We start from the raw sequence: 18,620 nt of genomic DNA, 5'->3' as shown, positions 1-18,620 counted from the left end.
ATGGAGCAAGGGTACCTGCACCGACGCTTGGCAGCTGTTTGTGCGCCAGTGCAGGGGAGAGCACAGGAATGCAACAAATTCTTGTAAATTTGTCGCATTCCTGTGCTCTGAAAGTGCCGCAGGTTGGCGCAGCCAAAGGGCTTGCGGTGCCACACTGCGGCACTTTGTTGTAGATCTGCCCCAAGGTCTTGAGGTCCTTCCAGAACTGGAGCAGTTCAGGAAGGACCTTGCTGAAGCCAGACCCCCATGCCTGCAGTCTACAAGGAAATGTGTGAGTGGCGGAATGGCCAGGCCCACCGGCAATCCTACAGACCCTCACACTAGTGAGTTTCACCCTACTGGATTGCAAGTTGTTTCTATGTGTTTTTTTTAATGGGGAGTGATGGGATTAAGCTCCAGGGCCCTTATTTATGAGGCCTTGCGTCAGTTTTGCGCTGCTGATGCGTCACTTTTTGTGACGCAACAGCGGCGTAAAATATGCGCCTTGTTGCGCCATATTTAAAAAGCGACGCATCTAGGTAGATGTGTGACATTTTAAACCCCTTCGCCACATTATACCTGCGTCAGGTATAATGTATGCAGAGGGGGCGTTCCCCCGCAAAAAGCCTCGTAATAGTGACGCAGTGAAATCTATGAAATTTCACTGCGTCACTTTTAGGACGCTGTTGCGTCAAAATCTTGCGCCTGCCTCACAGCAGGCGTAAGACTGACGCAAGCCCTTTCACATGGGGCTTTCCCCATGTGAAAGGACGCATTGCTGGAGTTGCGTCACTTTTGTGACACACTCCAGCAATGCATCACTTTTGTGCTTACAGATACGTCAGAAATACTGACGTATCTGTAAGTCCTTGCGACATGATGTGTCATACATTAAATATGACGCATCATTGGAGTCGCAAGGAGTGCGCAGTGAAAAGTGACGCATCGCTGTTTTCACGCAGCGATGCGTCACTTTTCATAAATGAGGCCCCAGGAAGGCAGGGGATACACACTGAGAGGGCAGGTGGATGAGTGAGAAGGAGATGGCTTTTATATCAGTCAAGCTCTGTGCTTCCTTCTGGGGCTGGATCAGACAATGATTAAAACCTTACCAGTACCCAGAAATTAATTTAAGATATGAGATTTTAAAGTTTTCAAATTGATTCAAAATGTTACTTTTCCTAATGTTGTTTAATCTACTTCCTCGTCCACTCCTTGGCCTCTCTGCAAAAGGCACAGAGTGAATGTCAAACAAGTCCTAATTGTAATTATCATGTTATGTGAAAGATGTATACATAGCTGGTGTGTGTGAGAGAAAGAGACTGATGCAGAGGGCACATAAGGAAGTACATGACCACTATCCTTCCACAGACCTTAGAATGTAAAATATTTCACTTTTGAAAATGTAAGACTATCCTTCCACAGACCTTAGAATGTAAAATATTTCACTTTTGAAAATGTAAGACTGAATTAAACATTACTAACTATTCACCACTAACTCCTATTCATATGAATCATTCATCCGATAATGCTAACAATCCATAGGTCTAGCTTGTTTTAAGAGTATGTTGATTGCTGTGGTATGTCGAGATACAATATTAGAAAACTAATAGAAGACCAACCAACTGGTCTTTGCTCTGATTTACTCATGAGAAAGTGTTAATAAAAGTGTCACTTATTTGGCAGTAGAATGTCACTCATACGCACAAAGAAAACATAAATGTCACACATTACAATCTACAAACTTGGGGACAGATTTACAAGCCCCTGGCGCCATTTTTGCGTCACTTTTAACATGGGAAAAGTGACGCAAAAGTGGCGTAAGGGGCTTGTAAATCTGCCCCTTGGTAGCTATGTTCTCTGGGCCTGGAATTATTGGGTACAAACTTTACTGAGTCAACAAATCCAGGCCCAAAGACGATCTGAATTGTGGGAGGCAGAATTCCACCTAGAGTTACCTTTTCAGGTTAAAACCGGCCGTCGTAATTTGTGCCCTGGTGTCTTAAATAGTTATTTAGTCTGTGGACATGTCTCATAAATTTACATAGATTGTCAAGTAGTCATTTAGGTGGAAACTCTGGATATTGCCGCGCCCTGGCAGGCGGCCATTTTGTTTTGTCGCTACGCAGTTTATATGGTACTTGTATGATATCGTAAGGTCAGCAATAAGGAAACGGGGACAGTGAATGTATTGTGCAATTCTTTGTAGGTCCATTTTGGAAAACAGAACAACATGTCCATTTTTAAAAACCGTTTTATTGAAGGTTAATATACTCAGAGGAAGCACATTCACCATATTATGGGTACGACTGTCCTTACAGAGAAACAGACATTATGAGAGAATCTGGAGATTTCTTTGCAGACAGGTCCTTCCGAAGGGTCGGAGGGCTGCAGCATGTGACTGACTCTGACCCAGCCCGACAGGCCTCTGAAACGAATGGGGCTGCTGTGTAGAAGTGTCCACTCATTCGCCCTCGTCATCCATTTATGCTCCATCGACTTGTCTTGCACACTTCTGATCGTCTTCCTCCTGCTCTTTTCTCGCCCCCTTCCATTAGTGTTTCTTCTTTTCCTCTCGCTTGCATTGCTTAGCGACGTGCCCAATTAGGGTCCAATATTCAGAGAATTTCATTTTGTTATCTTTGTTCGTATCAAGGGTTTTCATCAGCTCTTCGAAATTGCATTCCTGCATATTAACAGAGATAGTAGGGTGGACAAGACAAGGGAACATTAGGTGTGTCATGAAAAGTGGAGGGTTGTGAAGGCATTAGTATAGTATATGACTGAGCAATGGATAGAAACGTCACAGAAGAAAGAGTGCTGGCCACAGGAAGTGAGCAGTGCACAGAGGACCATAGATTTTTTTTTTAAATCAGTATTTCAGAATTGTTATGGCTCCAGCAGGCTGAAGTAAAAATATATTTTATTTACATGTATTGTCATTTTTATAACATAATTATTCAATTACAGCCTTTTACATCAAAAACGTCAAGTTCAGTTGTGTGTGTGTGTGTAACTGACACTTGTCATACTGCATACCTATCTGTCTTACACCTCCCTATTGGGCGAGTCTTTGAGCCTCATTTAGGGGCATATTATCAAGGACTGTTTTAAAATGATCGCCGTTTTAGTTGCATAAAACTGCGGCTAAAGCGGTGATAATGGGCTTGATAATATGCCGTAGAGAATTCCAATAGAAGCCCAGGTTCACTCCAGAACATGGACTTCTATGGGAATTCTCAAGAGCATATTATCAAGCCCAATATCGCTGTTTTAGCGGCAGTTTTCTGCCGCTAAAAAAAGCGATAATTTTTAACGATGTTCTTGATAATATGCCCCTTGGAGTTTATTGGTGAATGAGAACAGCTATTTATTGGCAGCACGCCAGCCCTGTCAAAATTATGGTTTCCCCTCATTTATGGTTGGGAAAACTGCAGGCGGACCTTCCACTGTACATTTGGACTAACTTGTGGATTCCCCCAAATCATTCATAGTCCATGGATCTGCAGGGTTTCTGACTTCTGCCACTGCGTATCCTCGGCCTGACGGTCCTTCTGCAACTGGATTACCCAATCACTATCACCCAGGGTGGGGGGTGATAAAAACCGACATATGGATATTTGGAGGTAAGTAAACAATTTAATTAACAAAACGAATTTCGTAGCGTGCCCTGCATCGCATTTGTTAATTAAATTGTTTACTTACCTCCAAATATCCATATGCCGATTTTTATCACCCCCCCCCCCGCCCCGCCTCCCTGCCCCACCGCAACTCCCTTCACGGGCTGTGGCTGCTTACAACCCAGCCTTACTTTGAAGGAGATGCAGAGATTCCTTCACAAGCTGTTGGAGTGTGACTTCACTGCCTGATTCCTGGGGGTGGGGGGTCTCCAGGGGCGTAGCTAGAGCTTGTGGCGCCCGGGGCTATCCTTCAGATTGCCGCCCCCTTGGGAGGGTGCTCGGGAAAAAGGACGGCGAGCACCTGAAAGAGGTCCGAGAGACACGTAGTATCGCCGCTAATAGTTACCTCGATCATGCAAGTTACATGCACATACATGACACGGTCCAGGTCTAGACAGCCCCGTCCCCAAAATAGTGCCGCCTGGAGCGGACCAACCCCACCTAGCTACGCTCACACTCACTCTTCTCTCCATCCATCCTTATCTCCATCCAGCTATTCATCTCACACGTTAACACGTCAAAACAATATGGAAAGAATCCTTTTTCTTCCTCAAGACCCTACTGAATAAAAACCTTACATAAATTTCCAGGATTAAGATCTCCACATATTACCCAGCATAGTGACAGAAATAGAAGAATCCAGTGGACTGTATGTAGGCCTTGCTCTGTTACTCAAGTGCAAAACCCAGCGTGTACAAAAGGCAGCAGTAAGGCTTCTTCTACATTTTACAGCCACAGAGCTTAGTAACGTATGTCACACCTCCAATGGCCCCCAGTTTCTCAGAGGATTTTCTTCGAAGGGCTTGGCATGGTCCACAAAATCACCTACTGAGCTTACATGAGACATGAATGTCCCTGACCAAAACCTAGAGTCAGTATCTAGACACCTCCCCTTTCCACAAGAGGGGAAATGACACCCTTCTCACTCCAAGCAGCTAATATACCATGAGACATGTTTCCTACATTAATTTACAACTTTCTAGAATACCTAAGATTTAGGAACGATCTAAAATAAGGCACTTTCCCACATCTACTAAACAATACGCAAATACTAGTGCAATGCCATGTCACCCTTTATGGCTGCTTACTAAGTTCCCACTCCTGTCCCCCTAGGGACTTTAGATTCCATCAACTAGCCTACAATCACCTACTACCCCTATGCATCATATATCAAAGTCCAACAACAAATCATGATTGAATCACCATATCCATCTATCTTCTTTTACTTCTTTTGCTATCTTTAATTTCTTTCCTATATTGTCTTATGAGGCTGAGCTCGTGCTTTTGCTTATATTATGCTCCTGTAGAACCCCTATATCATTACCGGTTGCAAAGTATGCTGCTTACTTACTTATTTCCAAAATTCATTTTAATTTAGCTGCTTGTGTATACTTTTGTAATAAAATGTTCCAAAAACCACAGAAAAAATAATGAGCACTACTAGGTGCATCGACTGTACAGTAAGTGAATAATTTGCTGCCTAACTCAATAAGGCTCCAGTTGAGTGCAAATGGTACCTCTTCACCACCCAGCAGGAGCATATGTGGACCACAGAGCTGTGAGTGAGCAAACAAAATAAATGAGGTAGCAAACAGTGCATTACAGGAGGAAAAAGTGACAAGTGTGCAGGTTAGGTTATAAGAGAAAACAAAGTAAATTTTGAGGTATAATACTGCAATATATGCTACAGTGGCGTAACGAAACTTGAGGGGGCCCCCCTGCAACGCACATGGAGGGCCCCAACAGGATATGCATATGTGAGGCCCCAACTGCAACTACAAACAAATGGCTGACCGAAAAACAAAACACATATTGCCAGGCAAAGTGTGGCCTGCCTGATGGCAAAATCAATCTGGATAATAACCTCAGGACGACTCGGGCCTCTCTCCCTCTGTTACGTGAGGAAATGTCAGTCCCTAAAACGGAGTCTAAATGCCCACCACCTGCAGCTGCAACCACCGACATTATTAAAGCAACAAAACTTGCCTCAATTACTTCAAAAGTGAGCGTCCGTTCGTTCCCCAAGGAAACCTCAAAGTACACGCAGACAACAGTGTCTCCTCTCTGTGTGTGTGCTACAGAGCCGATGGGGCCCTGGAACACGAGGGCTGCTGCGGGACCTAAAAAATTATGTTTTAATGACCCCAGGATGCATCCCACCCCACCCTCTGAGGCTCCTCTCTCCAACACTCACCTTATGCCTGCCATTCAGCTCCAGTGGTAGGCGCGAATGGGCGGCAGGAAACAGGACAAGGCAAAATTAAATTATTGCCGGTGGCCACGCCATCTCTCTAGTCATTTCCGATATGCCTCACGCGCGCACTTTTAATTCTCCTGAAATGCGCTTCACAATGGTTACCAGCCCCATGCCCCCACCCTAAAAGAGAGAAGACCCACGGAGCACTATTTAATTTGTAAAAGAGGCCACAGCGAGGTGTAATGATGGGGAACCTAACATAAGTTATGTAAGCACTTCACATCCCAGACGGATGTGAAGTGCTTACTGGCTGGCCGGGCCCCCCCGCAACGCGAGCTCTGCGTGGGCCTGTGTTACGACCCTGATATGCTAGACATGCAGGTAGAAGAACAAACTTTACGTCAATTCGGCAAGTGGGTTGCTGGATAAAAATTCAAATGGAATTAATTTTCGCGTTACCTTCATTTGTCCGTCGGTGTCGGTGTCTCTCTCGACTCTTGAGTCGACTCGAGGCGGCACAGATGGCAGGCCAGGCCCAGTGCATGCAAGCACCAACAGTCAACTCGAGAGAGCGCACTGCGCACGCACTAGTCTGCGCCACTGCTACAGCGCGGGCGGGGGCTGGCCAAAAAGATACCCAGGGCCGTCATTGGAAGCGCTTTCGCGCTCTACAGGATTGACGGCCCTGGCTGGGACATACCGCCTGCGCTGTGTGTTTGTCTGCAAGCAGGTATGCTTGCACTTCACTGCCGCCTCCAAAATGGTGCCGCCTGGGGCGGACCGCCCCCCGCCCCCCCCTAGCTACGCGGCTGGGGGTCTCAGTGCCTCCCCCTACAGATGGGCTGTCGTGGGAGGGGGCTGTATCTGCTATGCACCATTGCATATGTGGGGTCTAATCAGGATGCCTTCTGACAGCTTCTTTGCCCCTGTGCCTGTAATGTGGCATGGTGCAAAGGGACGCGTCATTAGCATGGGGCTACACCCACGTGCAAATGAGGGAACTGACCCCTGGGATCACATCAGCACAGGATGTCCACTGATGGCATCCATATTACTGAAAGGACTACATAAGTATCAGCGCCATTTCTGTAATACCATAGTGCCCCGGGGGCTGAAAAGGGAACACAAACGTTGCGCCTTGGGGCAGTATCTCTAATGTAGCTGCAAAATGGTGTGGTGCAAAAGGTATGTAGGTGGAAACTAAGAGAAACCGAGAAAGGTTAGGCGAATTAACCAAGGACCTCTAAGCATTGCCCTGGCCAGCATTACAACAGACACATCCTATCCTCTAACCACAAACCTCTTATATCCTCTTCAATCTCAATATCGCCCAGGTTTTGCGATACGCGTCTTCCTGTGTGGATACTACTGTGCTGTCCAACGGGGAGGAAGCCAGGCAGCACAAAGGGGAAGATAGATAACGTCTTACCTTCATGAGGTTAGGGAAATCGTGTTGCACCATTTTCTTGAATTCATCTACAGTGAGGGTCTCCTTGTCGCCATCTCCCGTTGAATATTGATAAAAACTATAGACGAGCTCCTTAAGGCAATTCTCTTCTTTGGTAAATTGCGCGGCCATGGCTTTTGAAGGGTTAACCTGGACAAGAAGAGCAGGGAGAGATGATGGTCAGCAGAAGTTATGTGGGATCAGCTCAGCCATCCGACACAGTTCTCAATCAGCACAGGCAGTCACGAAGAGAAACAAAAACATCTAAACTAGGACTAAAATCAGTTTATTCGGAGGCTAGTCAGACAATTAGTGCAAACAGCATGGCCTGTGCCCTCTTTGTACATATACCAATACGGGAAACATCCTTTACAACAAAACTTTTACCACGCATTGCTGTTACAACGCAAGTATTACAACGAAAACCTTTACAATGCATTACACTGGGGGGCGCTCTAGGGTAGGGAATAGTTTTAATTTACTATCCAACACCTTCCCTAGTGTCCACGGGGACTGGAGTTGGAATAGTAAATTAAACTATTCACTATCCAGCATCCCCAAGTGTAATGCGTTGTAAAGGTTTGCGTTGTAATACTTGCGTTGTAACAGCATGCGTGGTAAAAGCATGCGTTGTAACGTCATACATCCACTAATACAGTTGTCATTTTCATAGCTGATTCACAAAGGTATATAAGAATACTAAGAGTACTCCTGTAGTACTACTTCCCATATTCAGGGATGCTTTAGTGAATCGTCCCCTATGTGATAATCCATAGGCGAAGAATTACCTTCAGCCTTGATTGCTCTTGACCTAAGAGCAGCACATGACTCCATGAAACATGCCATCCTGCATCAACTGCTACAATCTTAGGAATGGAGTTTGTGCACGAGTGCACAAATGTGTTGCAAAGGTGACCAACATCACTGTTTATCATTTTAGTGACATTTCAAATGTGTACAAAGTGTATAGCAACAAAAACAAGCATTTGCAATGCAATAGGTCTCGCATTAGGAAAGTTTGAGCTATTGGTATTGTAAATGACCATTTTTTTATTTATGTGTTGGTTTTGAAAATAGTGAAATTAATAGCTTTGTCATTTACAATGCCAATAGTTATAACTTTCGCAAATGTGACACCTATAGCATTTGTAATGCAATATGTGTTGTAATTACGTGACTTAGATGTATTTATATGACAAATAACAATGGTTGTCTGTGTGGGGTTGTGTGTGTGGGTGTTGTCTGTGTGCGTATGTGTGGGGTTGTGTGTGTGGGGAGTTGTGTGTGTGTGGGACGTTGTGTGTGTGGGGGGTTGCGTGTATCTGCTGAGGACTTGTGTGTGTGTTGTTAGTTGTGTGTGGGGGGGGGTTGTGTGTGTGTGGGGGGTTGTGAAGGGTCGGGCCTGTGGCTCGGAGAAGGGGCTCAATTTCCCGAGGGAGGGCTACTGCATGCTCGGCCCAAATGTTACAGTCTGCTCGAGAGTCTCTGGCACCATCAGAGATGGAGATAACATTCGTCCTGGGGGGTTAATACTAGGAGGGCAGAGCAGGGGGGGAGAGAGGGAGGAGGGAGATCACAAACAGAGTGTGAGAAATTTAAAACAAGCCGCACAGGACTAGATGCTTGACCGCCATTATTTAAGATGTAAATAAAAAATAAAAACAAGTCACTAAGGGCTGCATGCAGGGGAGAAACTGTTCACTGAACGGCACCTAGTTCGCTACATAAGACCACAGTGCAGGGGCCACTCTTTTCCACTGTAAACAGGTAGGGATCACGATCTCAATGGCAGGCTGACTGGCACCACAAAAACCTATGGGTATAATCAGAAAGGGGGGAGGCGAAGGGGGTTTTTTGCTTCAAAGAAAACCTTAGCACGATTGGATCCGTATGTATACCTTTTTGATTTATTAAAAAAAATTAACAGAAACCTAACACAAGGCGTCTGTGCAGCAGCGCTATGCTAATAAAAGTTACACAGATGCAGTTTTGCTAAAATAAATACTGTGCAACCGGCCAAATCACACACGCTACCTTCTTGATTTGAAAAAAGCCGAAAGATAATGCGCGGCATCCATGAAGCGGGCGCCGTGCTTATGAAATCTAAGCTACAGGGATGTTGTGTTAAAATGAAAGCCACACGGGCTCCATGCTCACATTAGAACCATGCCTTGGGGAGAGGATGTAGTCTCACAGCCAGACTGCCGACTTTGGAGCTGAGGGGAAGTCATAAAAAAAAAAAGTGGAGCATGCGCCACGATGTGATGGGAGTGCAGCTCTGAGAGTCACAATAGTGCATGTATACACGAGGACCTCTGGCGCACACTGTGTGCTCATGGTGCAAGTCCATGAAGACGTAGAAAGTGAGCCAAGGCTACAACAACACATGAAACCGGACGTAAAAACAGAAGGAAACTAAATTACTGGGATAGCCCCAGAGCAGCGAAAAGTGCCCCAACCTGAGGTGTTGTGGACAAGAACCGAGTGAGGTGGCAGTTAGTCTCTGATATGTACAGCCTCTTTGCGTGGAGTTCAGGGCAGGTCAAAAAGAGCAGTTTTGGCGAGGGGTTGGGAATGTAAGTAGTGCTCGTGTAAATAATGACGACGGAGCAGCTGCGGCGAGGGTAATGTAGCTGGTGCTAGTGTAAAACGCTCCAATACCTTTGTGTTGATTTCGTGCTTAAAAAATAAATACCGCAAATCACTGCCGGCCTGCGACCAGGAAGTCAGGCAGGCCGGCGCGACAACAGGAAACAGGAAGTAGGAGGGCGGGAGCCTACCCCGCCTCCCACGGAAGAGCCGCGATTGGACGGAGCCGCCGTGTTTAGAGCACCGGAGCAGGCAGGAGCCTACCCTGCGCCCCGGTGCCGAAGGAGGGAAGAAGAGTCCTGCTGCCGGGCCCTGCAGCTGAGGAGAGCCGCCGCACAAAGGAAGCCGGTGAGTGGGTTGCTGAGCGGGGGAGGGGGAAGGGGGGAGGGGGGAGGCGGGGGAAAGCATGTGCGCGCGCGAGTGCGGGCGGGCGGGCTTTGTGTGCGTGCGTGTGTGTGACTGTGGGGGAGGGGGGTGTGTGTGTGTGAGCGAGTGTCTGTGTGCCTGCGTGTGCATGCGCTCGCCTGTGTGTGCGTGCGTGCATGCAAGCAGAGGGGTGGGGGCTGCCTGCCTGCGTCTGTGCAAGGGCTGTGAGTTACTCTGCGCATGCGCGGGGACTCTGCGCATGCGCGGATCAGACGCGCGCTCCCGCGGTGAAAACTGCGAGCTCGTAACAGATTGGTGTCCTCATTCCCAGCATTCTCACTAACGGGCCACAATAGGTCTGAAGCAGACACCTTCAATGCTCACGCATTGAGGGTAGGTCTGCTCGACCTAAAAAGACTTCTGTAGGAAATTTGTTTTGCAGGATATTGGTTGACGTGTCATTTTTGGCCCCACAAATATATATATATATTTTTTTAACAAAACTATGTGCACGTAGATTCCAAATTTACAGCATTAATAGGGAAAATACGCTTTCTGTCTCACATAACCCGAAATTGAGTTTTCCCTTCTAAATGGGATTTGCTACTGTGGAAATTCTGCCATTTTGTGGAATTTCTTGGTGAGTAAATCAGTTTACAAACAGTGTCCGGTTCTTACATATTCCAAGACGCGGATAAATTCGCTTCCCAACCAAAAAGAAATCTAGAGGTTTAATGCTGTCGATGGGAGGAACAACCCGGTTTTGTGAGAAGGAATAGAGAGCAAAGACAGGGTTAATGGTTCTATGGGAAGGAGTTACTTTTGAGGGGAAATATGTATTCCTCACCGTTCAGAAACAGAAAAGGCACATTTTACAAATGGACTTTAACGTTTCATTTTTACCCAGTTGTACATTTTCGTGTGCGTTTGTACATGTGAATACTCAAGTAAATCGGTGATAGGCAAATTTGTAGGATTTCTGGAATAATTTGGCAGTATATTTCTGACTTTTGAGGCAGCCTTCGGATACTTAGAATACCGGCTCACCCGCTGTAAAAATGCTGTAGACGTCACAAGCACTTAAGAAAAGTAGCAAATCACTTTAGGCCCAAACAACAGTACACGCAGTTCACAGTAGATAGTAACTGCAGGACCTTTAAAGCATCTGCTTTATACCTCAAGCAACCACAAGAGGGCACCAGAATGCAACAAAAACCCACAGCACTTGCATCGTTTCTAGTGGAGGTTCCAATTGTGTATTCGTCAGTGCGTCTCTCACTTCAGCACATTGTCTCTTCTGTCCATCTTTCCTGATACCTTGGAAATACCTTAAGTGCGGGACCATGCCCGTATAGATCGCAAATAAATGTAAACACACAGACAAGTACGGGACGATGCGCTTAAGAAATATCACATTAATAAATGTAAATTCAATGTAATAGTTCTCTCTCACCAGGGCACAAGTCCTATAAGAAGAAGTGGGGGGACTGAGTGACCAAGTTAGACATTATGCGAATGACATCATCACGCGTGCCATCACAGCACATGACGTCACGACGTAGCACTATAAAAGAAAGAAATTAGTGCTATTTAAATTATTTGTTCAGCATATTCCTGTGGGGCCCAACTTCTTGCCAGGGGGGACGGCGTCCACCCTGTGAAAATAGAGGGTGGACGCCGTGTACCTGCGTGTACCCCCTACTCGTGTCCTGGCTCTCACTTTTTCTTTTGATGTAACATTTGATCAAATCAGCTCTGATACCCTCACTGGGTCTAGTTTCCGCTATATCAAACTTTATAAACAAATACAATACATAAGCGATAGAGTTACACACTGTGCTTTATAGGGAAATATAAAAGTGAAGGTACCCACTCTTCAGACTACCCGTTTGCGTGTATGTCATAGTGTACCTGTTTGCTTGAGAGAAATGCCGGTACTCTCCGATTAAACGTATTCCAGTAGTGCAGGACATTTCAAATTAAAGAAGGGCAGGTACTCAGTACCGGACAGCACCTGCCCATTTAAAGCACTGTTTACCGAGGCAGCTCTGGGTCTCTTACATGTCCTTCTAATGTGGTGAGAGAGAGGTGCAATTACAGCGTTTGCCTCAAGAGCAGACACGTTATCGAGCCCTCACCTTGAGTAGTTGGTCCACCAGAAGGTGGCGCTTTTGCCTAAAGAACGAAAGGCTTGCTTTAATTTTTAGAGAGATGGCCAGGGGGTGGCGCTGTTGTTTCAAAACTGAGTTTGACTCGGTACTAAAAGGAATGCTTGTGTGATGGTACTGCCGCCTGTGCTTGTGTGAGTGCGCACGTGTGAACTACACTTTGCATTTAAACGCTATTTTTGGGTTTGGTAATAATTTAGGTTTTATTTGATGACTCAATTCGTTCATTTAGCCAGGTTTTGACATGCTACATTTAGTACAGACCTGTGCAAAGGCGATTTATAGCGTAGTAAAATAGATGTTTCCCATTCAGTCTCCCTTATAAAACGCTGCTCTCCGGTGTACAACAAGTCTGCTGAAAGGAGTTACACCAAACTCGATCTGAAAGTAGATCTTTCCTCAGAAAGCGTGCTTTTGTGGTTTGGGTGCTAAAGTTCTTGGGGCGGGGAATGGGACCTTCCCTAATCATAATCACGTCTGCCCGCTTGTGGCCACTGGTGGGTGATTTCCACACTACTACAGGTGTGGAATAAACTGCGGTGCTCGGAATAAGGCCACGCCCTCCCACGATGAAACACAAACCTCAACAGTGACGCCTGCCCGCCCGCAGGGGGTCTAGGACTGCGTCACGTGGGACTTCTGTTCACTGCGTGACGCTTTCCGCCTTGCTGGTCACCTCATCCAATGAGCATTGAAAGAACACCTGACAATTAGAGAATCATCAGTCCATTAAAACCCACACACCTGACACTAAGAAAGAAGACTTCTCGTCGCCAATGTGTGGAAAAATCACACTGCCACCAGGTAAGGAAAAGTGGCAGATTATTGGAACACACTTGCACAGCAGCCAATACCAGTCAAATACTTCAATTGCCTGGAACATAGAACATCAATAGTAGGCAAACAGAGCCCTCCAAAAGAACCCAAGGACAACATTCTGGGATGACCCACAGGGACTACATAAAGAAACAACACCTACCTAGCGCACAATTGTAGTTTTAGTCTGTCTTTACACCTTGCATTGTAAGGAATTTAGAAAGCAGGTTTCCTCCAGAGTTACTCAAGGCAATCGTAAAGGTTTGCACTGTTTGGTACTATTTTGTTGCCCACAATTTAAAGAATTGAGCAAATAGGATGACTTTTCACCCCTTCCACTAGCTCTTCCTCAGCCCCGCCCCCCCATGTGCCCACGCTGGGGCCTACCTCTGGACAGCCCTCCATCGCTAGCCAACTAGGCTCACGCTTTAGGAATACTAAAACATACATACTAAATGCGTAGGTTTGGCTGAAGCCGAGCCTAGAGCTTGCCACTTAAAACAGTGCTATGGGACAAAAAGGTGTGAAATGATGTATTCTTCTTGGCGACCTAGTAAGGCCACGCAGCAAACTGAGAAGCGGCCATCTGTACTAAATTTCTAGTTGCAAAAAAGTAGCCACAACTGGCAATCAATCTTTTGGCGGCCACAAAAGTGTTGTGTGAAGGGCCCTTTATCACTAATAGGCTGGTTCACAAAATAGGGATTTGTATTTAGTCGCAATCAAACCTACCATAATAATATTCCTTAGGTCGCAAATTACGCCCAACAATCCGATTTGACAAAATCATTGGGATGGGGGCCTGCAAAGGCCAACAGAGCACAATGTCTGTCATTTGTAAATAAACGTGTTTTTTTTAAAGCACCCTGTATTCCTTATAGGACATAGGGCTTCTTTAAGTAAAAAAAAAAAAAAAAGTTCTTCAAAACAACTTCTGAGAGTTGACAATGGTCCACCGGACTACTGCTAATTTTCCAGAAATTTTTCAAAATTCATAAATGGGAAAGGACTCCAAAGGTAACCCCTTCCCTAATGCGAATGAATTCCCTCCCTGAACGTGGAACCCTGTAACTTTTAATTGCTAGCAACCGGAATGCTATCCGTAAACCATTGATACATCTGACACAGGTTCACTGTGGGATGCCCCAAAACACCACTTCCAAACCCCAAATGGGTATCCATTCGCAAATCCTTTTTAGGAGTTGGTAAAACGTTACTGATTCCTAAAATGGGTTTTGTGCATTGCCAGAAACATTGTTGAGGTCGCACAAAAACAAATTGGAGTGTTTGCATACGCAAAAACATTTAAGGCACTTGGCTGCTCTGCCCTACGCCAAAGTGAAAGTGCATGAATGCACTGCATTTAAGCAATACGGTGCATCCCTGTCCTTTTAGCCTGTGCTGGCGCCGTTTCGACAGCCTAGCGCCAACATAGGCGCCCTTGCGCAAGGATGACCCCTGTAGGATTTTGTGCAGGAACGGGCACCTTCCTGCACAAAAACAATCTGAGGAATTGTCCTCTTCCTATGTGTTCTGCAGAATGTAGCACACATGGAAAGAGGGAAAAAATGAGGGAAAATTAACATATTTCCCCTCATTGCGCCTCACTCAAGGAGGCGTACGATTTTGGCGCTTCTCCAGGTTTACATAACTTTGTAAATCTAGGGCAGCATCATGTTTCATGGGTGTTACCTGGGAAAACCCATCGAAACGCTCCTTTCTTGATTTGCGAGGCCGCTCAAAGCCACACAGGGCGGCTTTACAAACCCACGAGAGCCCCGCGTCACGCATGAACCTCTTGACGTGATGCAAAAGTGACGCGCGGCTCTCAGGTAAGCCCCATAGTACATCTGGTTCAGAACGATTGTGCTCCCTTTTACATGAGAAAACTGGAAGGTAAAATCAAATTGTGGCAGTTTCCCTGCGGCAAAATGTGAATTCAAAGAACCTAGGGGCAGATTTACAAGCCCCTTGAGCCACTTTTGCGTCACTTTTCCCATGTTAAAAAAGACGCAAAAGTGGCGCAGGGCCTTGTAAATAAGCCCCCAAATATGTCAAACATGTTGACTTTTCATACCATATTACTAAATAAGCCAAAGAAGGGGGGAAACAGATTTGCTCAATTACTTGCATCAACACCTCACCACTGCCCCCCCTTTCTAAAAGGGCCAGGCCATCAATTCGTGTCAGTCTCCTCCACACGAAAAGCGCCAAAGCTCGCTCCTGAAGCGCTGCCCTTTGGGTATCCAGTTCCAATGTGGAACAGCACCAGAGGATATGCCTTCCAATCCCAGTTTGCTCACTTGAATTTCAAAACCGTGTGATCCTGGACAGACTCCTTCGTATCTGTCTCTGTAATAGTTCTCAACGGGGCCACCGTAGCAGACGACCAGGGGAACGCGAACCGGAGGGCAAAGGCAACGTTTGTGACATGCGCAGTCGGAGCGGAGTTCGGTCCATTAATGGACGCCGCCCTTCCATTTTGGCCTGCTAGCTATTTCTTGGGATCGCTGCCTGCGAGAAGGGCGTTTCCCTTCGAGCTGTTGCTTACTCATAGTTTCTGTCTAAACCCGGGATGAATTGACATAATCGGGCAGAATCTGACTGTGCTGCGTATATCACCTTGAGGAATGTATCTTCCATAAGGGACTTCTGCGGAGATATTATATTAGGACATGTTATTCAAATTGTTGGGGATGTCGGAACATCTCTGGATTTTCGAACTCGCTTTTATTAAAAAAAAAAAAAAAAAACATTTGGAAAGCCCTGTTTTGTGACCTTCCCTGATGTGGACGAAGCTTGTCAGTGGGTCTGGGGTCGACACCTGTCAAGGGTGGACACTGAGGAAGCTTGGCATGGGAGGGAAGAAGTCCCCCACCGGGATGAAAGAGCAGCGCTTGGAGGAGAAGCGACGCTTTTTTGTGGGAAGGCAAAATCTGGGTAGGGAGAGAACAGGAGAATGGCTCGAGTTACAAAGAAGTTTGGCATCTGAAAAAAAGTAGCTTGACATGAGGAAGAAATACAATACGGCGACGCGGGGGTGACGTTGTGGGTGGCTTGGAGGTGGACGAAGCTTGGCATCTGGAGAACAAAACTTGACTGGGTTGGAGAAGATGCTTGTACACATCAGGTAAGAGCAAATAGACACACTGAGAAGCATGCCCGCTCTGTCGCACTGCAGCGAATTAATTACTCGAACCTACATTGCATTTTGCTTTTCTATACGGTTATAGCATATCAGGCGCCTAAAGCCGCAGAAAGGCTGCATCAAGGCGCTATGCAAAGCAATGGAAATGAACCTGCAGGCGCACGGTGGAGACCCCTCGGCGGGGGCCGTCGGGAGCGTGCGTGGGTAGGGGGCGCGGTACTCACCCTGCTGTGCTGCTCGGAGGTGGCTGTGCGGGAGGCAGGCAGAGGCAGTGTCGGGGGGCGTCCGCCTGCCTGTGCTTTTATACCCATACGCTGCCACCTGCATCATCAGGCACTGGAGTTACTCAACAGGCCAGACTAGTTAGGCGTGTACACGTTTTGGGAAAAACCCAGCCCCACCCTGTACCCACGCCCTACCGAAAATTGGCATGCGTCACGGCCTCGGCAGGTTTGGGGGCGCCATGGTCACGGAGATTATTGCTGTAGCGCTTATATTGGGAAGTGGCGGCTTCAAAGCGCCCTCGGTTCATTGGTAACAAAAAGGATACAGTTGTGAAGCAATTTATGTCAAGTAGGGTTGTGCCAACGTGGCACCGAGGTGAGGCCTCCGCCCCTCTGGGTGTCTGTGCCAGAGAGAGACCTCCGGGGGGTGGGGTATGGCTGGTGAGCTGTGGGCGGTGTGAAGACGGGCACGGAGTAAGTTGGAGGCCAACAAAGTAGGCCTTGTTTTGCAAGTGAGCGGGTGCTGGCAGAAGCGGAGGGCAGGGGGGCTCAGCTGGAAGCTTCCAGGAGTAGTGTGCATTCAAAAGGGCGAACGAGGCTGGACATGCATGTCACATGTTCACATGTGCTGACTTGAATGATGCGCTCGGGGTGTGGCCCATGAGGTGCACAGTTCTCGAATTCTCGAGCAAAGCACTCCCAGCGGGACAAATCCCCGGGCATTCCCTTTCACTACCCCCCCCCCTAATTTACACCCCTCCCCTCCCACACCTGCCCCCTTCCCAGGCAGGCTCTGGAAGCACACCGCATTTACAATTCTGTCCAGAATCGGACTGCGGCAGTCAGAAAATAGGTTCTGGCAACAAAAAGTCTCCCTACTGGTGAATTTGAGAGCTCACATTGTCCCACAAGTCGGGGCAGTTTGATGGTGTAAAGACACCCTCTGTGTTATGCAAGGTATGAGAGACTGCATGCATTTGTCCTTGCTGCAGGCAATGTTTGTAGTAATATCAGGGAATCACAGTACAGACTGGACCAGCCGACCATAAAACAGGTTCAGAAACATGTAAAACCGAGGCCCACACACTGATCTGTCAGACCCGTCCTGCCGGCGTTGCCCGATTGCATAACTGGCCAGTCTGACCTGGTCTCTCCATCTCAAAACCTTATCAGTACTGAGTAAACTCGCCGTCCACACTTCCCAACTTCTAACTCCTCACTTTCTACGCTTATTTCTGGGCGGATTCTATTATATGCACCCTTCTCAGCTTCGCCTGTCTCCACTGTAGTTTGGAAGGATTCTCTATGCACTCTATTCTACCTTACCCACCTCCACTGCAGTGTGGAAGGATTCTCTATGCACTCCCTTCTACCTTACCCACCTCCACTGCAGTGTGGAAGGATTCTTTATGCACTCTCTTCTACCTTACCCACCTCCACTGCAGTGTGAAAGGATTCTTTATGCACTCTCTTCTACCTTACCCACCTCCACTGCAGTGTGGAAGGATTCTTTATGCACTCTCTTCTACCTTACCCACCTCCACTGCAGTGTGGAAGGATTCTCTATGCACTCTCTTCTACCTTACCCACCTCCACTGCAGTGTGGAAGGATTCTCTATGCACTCTCTTCTACCATACCCACCTCCACTGCAGTGTGGAAGGATTCCCGATACACTCTATTCTACCTCACCCACATCCACTGCAGTGTGGAAGGATTCTTTATGCACTCTCTTCTACCTTACCCACCTCCACTGCAGTGTGGAAGGATTCTTTATGCACTCTCTTCTACCTTACCCACCTCCACTGCAGTGTGGAAGGATTCTTTATGCACTCTCTTCTACCTTACCCACCTCCACTGCAGTGTGGAAGGATTCTTTATGCACTCTCTTCTACCTTACCCACCTCCACTGCAGTGTGGAAGGATTCTTTATGCACTCTTTTCTACCTTACCCACATCCACTGCAGTGTGGAAGGATTCTCTATGTACTCTACTCAACCATACCCAC

General features: G+C 46.9%; 1 protein-coding gene across 1 annotated transcript; it reads right to left on the bottom strand.

Annotated features, from left to right (window-relative positions):
- Positions 1-2,217: 2,217 nt before the first annotated feature.
- On the bottom strand, positions 2,218-16,736 carry LOC147673640 (protein S100-A13-like). The gene is made up of 3 exons (XM_086947576.1): positions 16,615-16,736; positions 7,286-7,453; positions 2,218-2,665 (listed from the first exon to the last, which is right to left on the bottom strand). Exons 1-3 carry the CDS (start codon positions 16,699-16,701, stop codon positions 2,534-2,536), a joined length of 387 nt encoding a protein of 128 aa, XP_086803702.1. The 5' UTR covers positions 16,702-16,736; the 3' UTR covers positions 2,218-2,533.
- Between the last annotated feature and the right edge of the window lie 1,884 nt (positions 16,737-18,620).

Source organism: Lissotriton vulgaris, chromosome 12, assembly GCF_964263255.1.
Source record: "Lissotriton vulgaris chromosome 12, aLisVul1.2, whole genome shotgun sequence".
Lineage (NCBI taxonomy): Eukaryota > Metazoa > Chordata > Amphibia > Caudata > Salamandridae > Lissotriton > Lissotriton vulgaris.
The sequence above is the reverse complement of the archived record's forward strand: the minus strand, read 5'-3'. Positions and strand labels throughout refer to the sequence as shown.

What these genes read in the sequence shown, in the direction of transcription:
- LOC147673640 (XM_086947576.1), bottom strand. Translation starts at nt 16,701, where the DNA reads ATGGGTATAAAAGCACAGGCAGGCGGACGCCCCCCGACACTGCCTCTG. An exon ending in CCTCCGAGCAGCACAGCAGG is followed by an intron (nt 7,454 to 16,614) that starts GTGAGTACCGCG and finishes CTTCTTGTCCAG; the next exon opens with GTTAACCCTTCAAAAGCCAT. An exon ending in ATTTCCCTAACCTCATGAAG is followed by an intron (nt 2,666 to 7,285) that starts GTAAGACGTTAT and finishes GTTAATATGCAG; the next exon opens with GAATGCAATTTCGAAGAGCT.